The sequence below is a fragment of the Drosophila albomicans genome, chromosome 2R (assembly GCF_009650485.2).
Source record: "Drosophila albomicans strain 15112-1751.03 chromosome 2R, ASM965048v2, whole genome shotgun sequence".
In the NCBI taxonomy this organism is placed as follows: Eukaryota; Metazoa; Arthropoda; class Insecta; order Diptera; family Drosophilidae; genus Drosophila; species Drosophila albomicans.
The window spans coordinates 14,569,942-14,582,885 of record NC_047631.2 but is presented as its reverse complement, the minus strand read 5'-3'; the positions used below and the strand labels follow the sequence as shown (position 1 = coordinate 14,582,885).

At 43.0% G+C, this 12,944-nt stretch overlaps 1 protein-coding gene across 1 annotated transcript; it reads right to left on the bottom strand.

Annotated features, from left to right (window-relative positions):
- Positions 1-69: 69 nt before the first annotated feature.
- Positions 70-12,581, bottom strand: LOC117576319 (mitogen-activated protein kinase kinase kinase 4). The gene is given in 9 exon segments (XM_034260978.2): positions 70-410; positions 475-654; positions 765-3,489; positions 3,547-3,795; positions 3,855-4,113; positions 4,116-4,127; positions 4,187-4,980; positions 7,302-7,499; positions 11,984-12,581. Coding segments are annotated over 9 exon segments (4,770 nt in total). The 5' UTR covers positions 12,253-12,581; the 3' UTR covers positions 70-326.
- Positions 12,582-12,944: the final 363 nt, after the last annotated feature.

Sequence of the window (12,944 nt, the reverse complement as noted above, 5' to 3'; positions counted from 1 at the left end):
ATTTTGGCTGATAAGGATTCTTGGATTAGGATTGATTGTGCGGTTTCTTGTGCTTTACAAATATTCATAGGATATTTTATTGTCCAGAATAAAAACTAGGCACGGCCATTGCACAGCTCGACCTCACATAAATTATAAACACATACACACACATTCGAATCATACATTTACACACTCAAGCACACACACAGATATACAATGCACACGCACATATATTCACACACTTATATAGCGTGTGTGCAATCGATAACAAATATGACAATAGTATATAGTAGTAATAAGTATTTAGTACGCGTAGATACACATTTTCATTTTAATTCATGCTTCTAAGTCTGCACCACGTTGCGCCTGAAGGAGCCTCGCATTTGCGCCTGCAACTGCTCGGTGCTGTACTCCTCATCGCGGCCAGACTGGAAAAGCAAAGTGCATCGATTAGTTTAATTGGATAAATTGCGTCAATTGGCTTTAACTTACCTTGCAAAAGTTCTGCTCGAGCAGTTCCATGGCCGTCATACGTAACTTGGGATCGTGCTGCAGACAGTTGTCGATGAACTCATGACCCTCCTGCGAGAGACTCTCCGGTGCCTGGGGCTTTTCGCCCATGCCCACTTTGAACATGATTTGGAAATTGGAATCAAACTGTGCCCAGGGACGCTACAATAACAACAACAGAAAAACCCAAAAAAAAAATTACTCGCCTGCTTCACGTTCTTGCATCATTTGTTGCTGTTATCGTCAGCTTATCAGCTAACTCGCACACTTACCTTGCCCGAGGCCATTTCGACGACAACGCAACCCACCGACCAGATATCGGCAGCGCGTCCATGGCCATCGCTATTCGTCTTGGTAAACACCTCTGGCGCCATGTAGGCCTGAGTGCCCACATAACCTTGCAGCTCACCCGGCACTGTGGTGTGCGCTTGTATCTTGACCGCCGAACCAAAGTCACCCAACTTCAGACTGTTGCTGCCATCGACAAGGAATATGTTTGCCGTCTTGATGTCCCGATGCACAATGCCGTGCTTATGTAGCTCGGCCACACCGGAGAGCAGCTGTGCCGTGAAGCGACGCGCCAGCGCCTCTGGCAAACCGCCAGTCAGCTCAACCAGCGACTCGAGTGTGCCCTCGGAGCAGAGTTCCATGAAGATGAGCAGCTCCTCGCGATGCACTTCGATGCCATAGTAACGCACCAGATTCTTGTGCTTGATGCCCTCCAATATCTTCAGCTCCTCGGCGACATTCTTCAACGCACGCGTCTCGCCCGGCTGTATGGCAATCTCCTTCATGGCCATCAGCTCGCCCGAATTGTTGTTGACAGCAGTGTAGACTTTGCCAAAGCGCCCTTGGCCAATCTTGATGCCACGATGCCAGCGGAAGTTGACGCTACGCGCACGTATCTGCACCTTGTCGCACGAATTAAGCGCCTTAACCTGGCCAATGAGACGACGTTCTCGCAAATGCTCTTCCAAATCTAAGTCCAGTCGATTGACCGCATCGCGCACTCGCTCATGTCGCGAGGCGAGCGGCGTCGAGTTGCTGCTGCTCTTGCCAGACGCCAAGGAAATGGGCGGCGTCTGTGGCACCAGCAGTCGCAACTCACCGTTAGCGCCTCCAAGTGGCGCCTCCACGTAGTCGGTGCTGTCCACGGAGCTGTATGTGGCCGAGCTCTGCTGCAACATCTCCTCCTTGAGACTGAACTGTGGATACAGCAGCTTGTTGTATGGCGGCGACAGAAGCGGCGGCGTATTGGGATTCAACACAACGCCAGCGGACATGGGAGTGCGTGTCGGTGTTCGGGAGCGACTTGTCGCTGGCGAGGATGTCTTGCGTGTGCGTGGCGATGCTTTCTTGCGCGCCACCTTCTCCGGCTCGGAAGTCTTGCCAATCACATGCGAAATGCAACGATCCATTTGCAGTTTCAGCTCCTCGAACTGCCGATCGTCCAGATGCTGTGTGATTTGCAGATCGCACGCGAGCATCAGGAACTCCAGACCCTGCGAAGCCCAACGCGGACGCACGCCACGCCCACGCTCGCAACGCTCCATCACAAAGTGCATCCACATCTTAGCGAACGAGATGATGCCCAGTGCCAATTCCACGGTGTGAGAGCTGTCCTTTTGGTCCATGATGCGCTGCTCGAACAGTCGTATCACATCCTTGTGGTACTCGAAGCCAAACTTGTATCCCTGATGCAGGATTTCGCGCGTACGCGAAAGCACAGCCAGGCGATCCTGTTCGTCCAGATCCTGCATGTTGTTGAGACAACACCGATGCTGCACACCTTTGATAATCTCCGTTAGTTTGTTGCGCACCTCGAGCACATCCTGCTGCAGCAACTTGAATGCAGCCTTCACATCCGAACAGATGAAATCATGCTGATGATTGGCCACATCGTGTTCGTAGTGCTCGCGATGAAAGTCCGTTGTCTCCACGTCACGACAAAAGGTCTTGGCAAAGAAGAGCACTTTAATGGAACGTTCGCGCTCCTCGGTGAGCAGCGCCTGCGTCTCGCGACAAATTGTAAGCAGTTGCCATTTCAGCTCCTCGTTATCGTTATTGCTGTGCGCCGTGCCCGCAATCTGTTCATCCAGCTCAGCAGAACGCTGAATCAGACGCTTGGCAATGCTGCGCAAAAGTTTGCTAATGATGCCGCAAAACTTTTGGGAAGCAAGCGTATGCATGCCCTTGATCATGGGACTGATGAGCTTGGTGAACATCCATTCCTTCTCCAGCACCGATTTCTGGTTCGTTTCCGGCACCGCAACGAGCACCAATTGATCGATATAATCCAAGTAAAGCTCAAACGTTTTGCGCACTGTCGCATCGTATTGATTTAGTATATTAATGTAGCTAACCAGTTCCGATTCGTTCTCAGCCAGCGCCGTCGTAATGTGACGTTGATAACGCTCACGATGCGTCAACGCCAGCGTGAGACCCTCGCGCAGTTCCTTCATGAGCTGCTCGAGACTAAGAGGATTGGGGCGCACAGGACGAGTCTCGAGACGCATGCGTAAGAACTCGTGCATGAACTGCAACGGAATGCCGCTGAGGAACACAAATGTGGGAATGTACGAGGGCAGATTGATCGATTGCGCCTCCTCGCTCCAATAGCCATAAGTGCGTAGCTCGACAATTTGTTCGTGACTAATCTGCGGATCCATGCGCGGCACATTCGAATCAATGGGCTCGGACTCTAGCTCAAAGTCTTCCACATCCTCGGCACCCGGTTTCTCCAGTGCAATGTGCGCCTTGTACAGCGCCACATTGTGCAATTGGTGGAGGAAAGCCAAGGACTTGGCGAGACCGCGACACTTCAGCACATTCTCGATGAACTTGCGATACAATCCCGACGATTGTTCGCCGTTGCAGTCGTTGCTCGATGTGCCCAGCGGCTCCACACTAAAGATGTTTATGTCGTGCATTGAATTCTTGCGCAATTGGCTATGCTGCAAATCGTTGGACAGCTGACTAACCTCTGTCGATGTCGATCTAGAATGGGAGAAAAGAAATTAGCACTGAGTTTAAAGCAACAACTACAGCACTTACTCATTGCTGCTCGAAGCCTCGCCCGGCACATGCGTCGAATCGTTGAGCATGAACTGCACGCGGGCACAGGACATGCCGCAACCACGTCGAGCTCCTTGACCATTACCCGCTACGCTAGGTGGCTTCGAGGAGTCCATGGAATTCACAGCCGAGTCATTCTCGTTGTCCACGCCCGAGGCGGACGAGTTACCGCTGTCAGTTCCCCTGTAGGATGTTTGCACCGGCCACGAGAACTTGACATCCTGCAGTCTATGAGAAACAAAGAATTTATTAGTTATATAGAATCATTTATAAGGCAGTCTACTCACCTGGCTAGTATTCTACCCAGTATGCTAAGCTTCAGCTTGTTCTGCTTGGTAATATTATACCACAAACACATAGACTTGATGCGTCCCACAAAGCTCTGTGACTTATAGATGGGATGCAACGCACCCATCGCCTGAGACGAGGGATACAACGCTTCGGCGGCCTCGAGACGCGTCAGCAGATCCTCAACTTCGCGCAGTGCCAACTCCTGCTGATCCATGCAATCCTTGCAGTACAGCGACATGCAACCCTGACACATTTGCTCGGCAAAGGAGCTGCAAAGACAGTAAAATTAGTATAGGGAATGCAAGCGGAGATAGTAAACTATACTTACAGCTGGCATTGGAATTGGCATCAGAGTGTATGCCGCTATCGAGGCTCAGTAAACTGGGCTCGCGACGATAGCGCGGCTGGAACTTGTAGCTAATGATTTGGGTCAGCAAATCGGAGACCCCGTGACGCGCCTCGAACAGATACTTGTCCTGCTGCTCGACGGTACGATCTGCCTGCCACGCCTGCAACTCCAGCCAGATGAGATCCTTGAGCTCCGTCTGCCACGTGTGCTCCTCCTGCGACAGTCGCGCATCCTGCCTGTCCACGCTGCCCAGTTTAATCAGATTGGCGAAAGTTTCGTGGAAATCTTTGCGCTTGGCCAATCCCGGCGTCTGTTTTCCATCCGCCGTGCCCAACTGCGGCAGCTGTGGCAACTGTGGAGCAAATGCTAAAGGAGGCGCCGATGATCGACATCCAATTGGTCGTGAGGAGACACAACGATAGCGATTACAACTCTCCACCACCTTGGAGGCAATGCGCAATGGCAGCGGCGCCGACACCTCTGAACTGAGCGGCATAATCTTGTCGAGTGCCTCTTGGGGATGCGCACCTTCGTGGAAGCTATTACCACGCGGCGGCACCAACGTCGCCGTCGCCAGCGAGTTCTTCATCTCGCGCTCCGAGTCGCGCAGCAGGGATTGCAATCGCTTATCGGTGCGCTTGCCCTCGTCGTTGACGAACATTTCGTTGAGCAGCGCGCAATCCATCGTGTTACGTCGCTGGACCCGTGATCGTGCCATCCGCGTCATTCCCTTCTTGGGTGTGCCTCCCACGCTCGCAGGCGCATCTGTGGAGCTGTGAATCAAAGAGAGAGAAATGCATATCGCAATTGATTAAAATGCTTTCACAAAGAACGTCAGCACAAATTAGATTTATTTTTAATGGCACACATTAAATGCTTGAAACAAGACTTATTTGTAGACTTGAGTCAGTTTGTTTGGTTTTAATGACGTATAATGGGGATCGTCAGGGGCATTATTATTAATGGAACATCTCTCGCCTACCTCAACCTAAGTCTGAACGTCAAACCGAAGCTCAAAGCACAAACAACACTGCGTCACTGAAGCGTGGCGCCTGTCTTGGAATGAATGAATGATTAGATCATTGTTTAAATTCTTTGATGCAAAAATTGTTGTCACTTATGGGCCATCAATGTTATTCTTCTCAGAAACAAAACACGCATTAGAGAAGCCTTTAGACAGTGAGGCAAAGCAAAGATAAAAAATACTTTCGGAACAAACTTTCTTTATTTAAGATATGATCGCTGATAAATAATTGAATATTGGAATAAGTATTATAGAAATCTATTAAAAAAATATACATATTAGAAAATGCAACGTTTAAACAATTTTCAATGAGAAACCTAGCCGAAACCTATTCCGATTTTTATTACATTTTATTTATATGAAAAGGAACACTATCGAAAAGTTACCAAATTCGTTTTTATACCCGCTACCCATAGGGGAAAAGGGTATTATAACTTTGTGCCGGCAGGAAATGTATGTAACAGGTAGAAGGAGGCATCTTCGATACTATAAAGTATATATATTCTTGATTAGGATCAACAGTCGAGACGATCTAGCCATGTCCGTCTGTCCGTCTGTTCGTATGAACACTTCGATCTTAGAGACTATAAGAGATAGAGCTATAATTTCTTTTCGACAGCATTTGTTATGATTGCAAGCAGATCAAGTTTGTTTCAAATTTTTGCCACACCCACTTCCGCCCCCGCAAATCAATAACATCGAATAACAAGCGTCAATTTCAAGCTACAACTTCGAATTTTGGTGTATACAATAATAACTATAGTACGATTTCTGAAAATTTGATTATGATCAGATAAAAATTGTGGAAGTTATTAAAGAAATACTTTTGTATGGGCAAAAATGCCTATTACTAGGGGTCTTAGTTGCTATGACTGACAATCTGGTATTTGGAATATACCGTCAATGGAATATTTTGAATGTGGTACTATATCGATATAACAAATATACCATTTGGTATATTTTTAGTATATTTGTATTTTTGTATATTTAAAAAAAATACCGCAATGTTTTGCTTTAATTCAAAATGGGTAGCGGGTATCTCACAGGCGATTGTAACTTTCTTACTTGTTTATATACTCAAAGTGTATAAAATTTACAACTTTGCATTTCATTTTATTAAGTGAACATTCATCAGCCTTTTTGACAACTTGTAATCGATATTGTGTTGATTTAAAAGCAATATTAAATTAGTCTAGACACAGTAAAATCTATATCTTCTTATATGTTTCATTGTTTAAATATTTGAGTCACTGGTCAAATATTTTTCATTACCACATCAATTGGCATCTAGCCAGATTTCAGCATATTTGCAAATAACACTTATACGTAAAATTCATTCTGTGTTATGGACTACTAAATCGATATTAGTTACATTTCTTTATTGGTATTACACAAAATTTAGGTAGTTCGAGCTGCTATAAATCACGAGATATGGACGTAAAAACAGACAGACAGACGGGCAGACAGATGTAAGGCAAACAAATGAAGTTAAGTAAACTGAGTCACACCCTCAACAAGGCAATTAAAACAATATAATTATATTTTAACGTAAGTCAACTCGATTGGCAGCTTAAAACTTTTAAATGATATAAGCATCCAAGTAAATTCTGTTACTTTTTTTAGTGATTACTTTATTTGAAAAAAATATTTATATTTCACAATGGAACGGGAATTTATAAGAAAAAAACGTGTTGAAGCCAATTTGAACTTTTCCACTTCAGAAGATTAATGAAATTAAAGACAAACCATGTGAAGAACACAATATAATATATTTTGAAGGGAAAAAGATATTTACCAAAAATCCCCATAAAGTTAATTTTTATTTTCTTTCTTCCCACACCAGATGGATCCATGAATAAACAGTTAGTTAGGACAAACACACCGACAAACACCCACACAACATTTTGTAAAAGATTATTTGATACTTTATTAAACGAATCAATGAGTCAAATGGAATTTCAATAAAAGAAATTGATTAATGTTTGAGAATGTAGCACACACACACACACACACAACAAATAAATCCAAAATCCCAGAAAATGTGGAATTGCAATATGGCAAACTACTTACGCAACAATTGTGGCCACTTTCTGTTTGCGTTCCCAGTCACGATTCTTGATCTTTTGACGGGTTCGCGGCGGCGTTGAGCCAAACACATCATAGTGGGCCAGCTCATCTTCTGGATGCAGATCCTCCTCCAAGGTGCCGATGCGACCGTTGCCCATCTGCATGGGACGCGATGGCGTCTGTTTGACCCGGTATTCCACCCTAGAGTAAAATTGGGATATTGTTGTGTGTGAGAATCATTCGATCATCAGCAGCACAGCACAGCACAGAACAGGCAGCAACTAATTGTTGCACTAATTGGCCAGCAACTGCTGTTTGGGCCCCGATAAGCCAGGCAAATATGGACATAAGCCCGTTTAGGGCAGGTAGGCGGACATGGAGGACGAGGGCGGAAAGGTGGAGGCGGAAACTGGATCGTTTGCTATTATTATCTTATCGATTGTTTATCGCCAGCTTACAGCAGACAGCCGCTTGTCACGCCTCTAATTATGCTTTAATTTCATTGCTGATTTGATTTATATACACATATGGAAAAGAGGGGCGGGGAAATCACACCACATTTTCCTGCACTGTTTCATCAGATTTACGTTTTATGCCATAATCTGCAATTTTCACTTACTTTTTACGCGGCATTTTCGGCTGCTTCACAGTTTGACGAGCACTCGGCACAGTTGCGCAGCCACTGTGGACTGCGAGTATAGAGATAAAACTCTTTTTGATAATATTTGACAAGTGCCAATCGACTTTGACGTCGTTGTTGTTGTTGTTGTTCTTGTGTTATTGTTGTTAGCTTTTAATTTCACAAATGTGATTTCTAAACGAGTGAAAAATACTATTGAAGTTATGCACTTGCAAGTGTAATTGTAAGTGTAATGTAAAAGGGGCAAGGGGGGCGACAGTGACAACAGTTTTAATCAAACGCAAACACACAGACACGCGACAGTAAACACACAGACACACACACACAAGCAGATTCCGCTCTGCTGCTGAGCGATGAGTGTGCAAAGGGAACAACAGTGGAACCCAAAGTGATTATAGTTGTTATTGTCGCTGGGCAGGCGCAAAGTTCACACGCTTCCCCCAAAAAAATTGCAACGCGCGCTTTGAATTTCACAATGTAAACACAGAAAAAAGAAAAGAGCGTCGCAAAGATGAGAAACGCACACACGCACATAAGCACAATTTGTATAACCGTAACCGTAGCCGAAATCAAATCGCGTTTGGATAAACCAAGCAGAGACAGCGACCACTTGCTGAGGCCATTGTCGCTGCGAATTGAATTGCGGCGGCAGACCGAGAGTCAATTTATTAGCACTTTAACACACAAAAAATGTAGCCCATGTAGTAGTCTCTGTGTTGTGTATAGTACACAGAGAATAGTCATACACAGTCTCACATTGAATGTGCACGCACACACATACCTACACGGTATACGTGTGAGTGTGTGAGTTTGTATGTTCACATGTATAATTAATGTACGGAGGAGCAGCGACGCGTCGCGGCGACTGCAGCCCACAGCCAAGCGCGACAAACTAATCGACGGCATGCGGACCTCAGACCCAGAAAAAAAAGAGTCATCCAATTCCAATTGTCAGCTTGCTTGTTGTGGAGACAGCACAGCAGTAGAACGAGAAAGCAAGAGCGAGCTAGCGTGTTGCGAGAGTGAATTTTTGTGGGTGGCAGTGTGAGATAGCACGAGTGGAACTTGAGTGCAAGTAACCGTGAGAGCGCGAGCGAGAGTGGTAGAACATGTGGAACGCAAGTTAAGCAAAGCGTAACAAAGCGGCGTTCGCTCTCTTACTCTCTCTCTCTCTACATGTTCGATATGATCGAACTGGCGGCAGATCAAGCAAGCGATTGTTATTGCTATTTTGTTTGTGGCGAGAGTATTTATTTAATATTGTTAATTTATGAAATTTTTATTATGTACGCACACAACTTATTAGCAGCTGTGTTTACTCGATTGCTTTCAATTTTAGACAATATCATCAGATTTATGGCCAACGATGCGTATACATCACATAAGTATTATGCATACGCACCGTGTGTTTAAATTTAGTATACAACAAATGAAGGTTAAAGGTTTTTCAACTACAAAGTTCGATAACAAACACTAATTGATAGCAACAACATTGTAAATAATCAATAGATCATATCTATAAAATGAGCAAATCTATTTGTACAAAAAATAATCTATTTCCAATTTTTCAACCTGGGACAAGACTAAACAAATTGACCATATGTCTTTCTGTTCATTCGTTTTCCATAATGAATTTCGCTTTTAATTCATTTCTATATATGCTCAAAGTTGAACAAAAGATCTAATTATACTTTCAAATAAAAGTAGCTATTTAAGTAGTAATGACTATGTTAGCTCCTAGTTTATTTATATAAATGTGACACATTGGGGCCTTGCAACAGGTCCCTAGAGGACCTAATTGTTTCGCATTTAATGTATGTAGAATCGTACATATATAAACATTACATCAACCATTTATTTATGATTTCGTTATCATTGCCAGCCGCATAATAAGTATATTTAATTAAACACGTACAGTGGGTATAATCGCAGATAGTCGACGATTAAGCGATATGTACAGTGGGCATTATCATAGATAGTCGACGATTAAACTGCAATTAAATAGAGCCTTCTGGCGTGTTTTTTTATCAGTTTGTTTACCCCTTTTTGGCACTATAAATTTCAATAAATTGGGAAATTAATGTCTTTGTTTATCTTTAAAAATAAAAAGTCTAGCAAATTTTAATCTACAAAAATAAGAAAATATAAAATTGTACGCTCACTATTTTATAATATTTAAGCTTTGTAAGTTTGTTATTTCTTCATAAATCAATTTTACACTTGTACGTTGTATTTGAACATTGTATGTTTATTAATGCAACCATATCGAAAGTATTTCTCGCACTTTTTCCCAATTGCCCCAGCAAAAATTTATGAACAAGAATTTTGTATACAAGAAAATAATTTTGAAAAATGCGAACTTCGCAGTTCATAGAAGACGTAAGTGTGTTTTTGTTTGTAAGTGTGTGCTTGAATTGCGGAAATGTTTTGCATGTATCATAATTATGCTTATCAAATGTGTAATTACACATGCACCAACAAACATACGTAATTACGACATTACTATTGCGTGTATTTTGCTTGCGTATTTGCAAGACAGAGATAACAACATGTGTAAGTTGTAAGAGTGAAAGGGAGCGCAACAGATGTTGATGGTCCATTTGAAGTTCAAGTGCAATGCATGGGAATTCGGCATTGATCGTGCCGCCGCAAGCAAACGCCATTTTGGGACTACGTGAGTGTGTGTTCGTCATTCCAAAGCGAGACGTTGGCAAACTACAGTTACCCCACAGAAAGAGCGAGACAGAGAGACAGACAGTCAGCGAGCTGAGGTGCTAAGGAATTCCATTGACGTTCGACTGGAACTTGGAAGATTGAGAAGAAAGCGAATTCGATTTACAAAACAGAATTGGTTTTTCGCTTTGAGCTTCAACGCATAACGAAAGAGGTTAACAAAGCAAAATGTGCAAGCACACGTCCACACAAACGCATACATTGCTGCATACGTATCTGTGTGTGTGTGTCTTTGAATTAAACGCGTTTTAACTTCAGCAGCCTTCACCCCGATCATCACCGTTATACAGCGAAAAAAAATAAAACTGGTATCGCAGACTGAGGAGGAAGAAGAACAAGTGAGAAAGCGGCGAAGGAGGAGCAATAATGAAATTCACTAAATTTCAATAGCTTCCCCCTCACCCACTCCTCACCATGGGATATTTTATGTTTGACGTTTTTATTTTGTGCTAAAAGCAGCGATCGAAAAAAATGAAATAAAAAAGATGTGTGAAATTTTCATAAGAAACATGTATCACACTCAAACCACGCGACAAATCAAAACATGCTCTTCACACACACATGCCAAGAATGTTGTGTGTGCAAGTGTGTGTGTGTGGGGCATGAATAATCGTAGCGGAAAAGGTAAAAACTGTCTTAGATACATATATGTATGTATGTTTATTCGCATACATGTGTGTGTTGTCTTATCAGGCAAATGGCTTTCTTATCAGCAAATATCTTGAAAGACCCCGATTTTTTTTCAGCCGGCCCCAGAACTGCGATGTACATTTATTTATACACACACACACATATACGATGAATGCCACAGTCGCAACGAGTGTTGAATTTCAAGCCAAATTTACATTTTTATTGCTGTCTTGCAGTTTCAATTTTTGTTTTCGATTTTTTTCGTTTTGATTTTTTGCTGGCGCTGGCGAACAACAACAATTGCAATTGGCATAAAAGAAAACGCAAATAACGCAACAAAAGCGCAGCTTTAAAAAACACGTTGTTTACGTTTTGGACAAATGGAGCTAACGAAATATGCGGGAGCAAAATGAAAAGAAATATCAAAAGATAAAAAAAAAAACAAATACACCATCGTTCAACCGAATACAAACACACATACACATACTAAAGCTCGACACTCGCACAAATACTTGTGTGCACGCGTGTTTAAGCTGATGTTGTTGTTGTTGCTGTTGTGCTTTTGGGTTTTTCTCAACGACTCGCGACGCCGGCATTGGCAACAAAAACAACAAACTGTACATCATAATCAAAAACCACTTCATCTCACTCTCTCACTCTACCTTCATCTCCGTCTGCTTACCTTGCATCCTCATCCACATTGAGTTCACGACGTAATCTGATTGGTGGCACGGGAGGTGGGCCTGGAGGTGACTCTAAAACTGTAGCCGGCAAAGGAGCTGTAGGTGACTGCTCTGCTTCTGTTTCTGTCACTGCTTCTGCCTCTGCTTCTGTTTGTGCTGGCGGCGACATCGCCGTCGTCGTTGTTGCCTTCATCGCCAACGCTGACAGTTGCAGGCCTTGGAGGGCGGCGTAATCAATGGTACGCACTCTGCGACGATTGTTTGACATCTTAGAAGTTGTTGTTGTTGTTCTTTCTCGGAATTCTTAAGCACAAACACACACTCACTAGCGTACACTCATATATATGTATTTATAGGTATATTTATATTTGCACACGCTTGGCTTTAGTTTTTTCCCCTTTTTTTGCACTGTCGCTAATCAAATTTATTATAATTTTGTACTTTCACGGCACACGAACGCACGAACACACGCGCGAATTCGTAACGACCAAAACGACGGGTTAATTTTCAAATACTTCCACACCTTTATTTTCAACGGGTCAAGCAAACAGGTGACAAACTATACAACGCACGACGCGTTGTTACCTGCACAACATTGCGGTTTAACTGCAAGCCAGCGTGACCGTAAGCTGTCTTTCAAAATGTACTATTTAAGTCGTGCAATAATATTGACATATTTGGTGGGTGGCTGGTTACACTTGTGGAAATACGTTGATATTTTCTAAATATGCACGCCAAAGCATAAACATCTTATTTCTTAATTACAAAATGGTTAAGTTGATTTTCAAAACAATTTCGGAAATAACAAAGCTTCAAATAATACCGAAATAAACTTTTAAAATTGTAATATCAAACTTCATATACCGGTCAAACTGGTATATTTTATAAAAATTTAAATATATTGTTTTATTAAATATGCAATACAACAAAATAATTCTGTAAAATTATTAAACAACAACT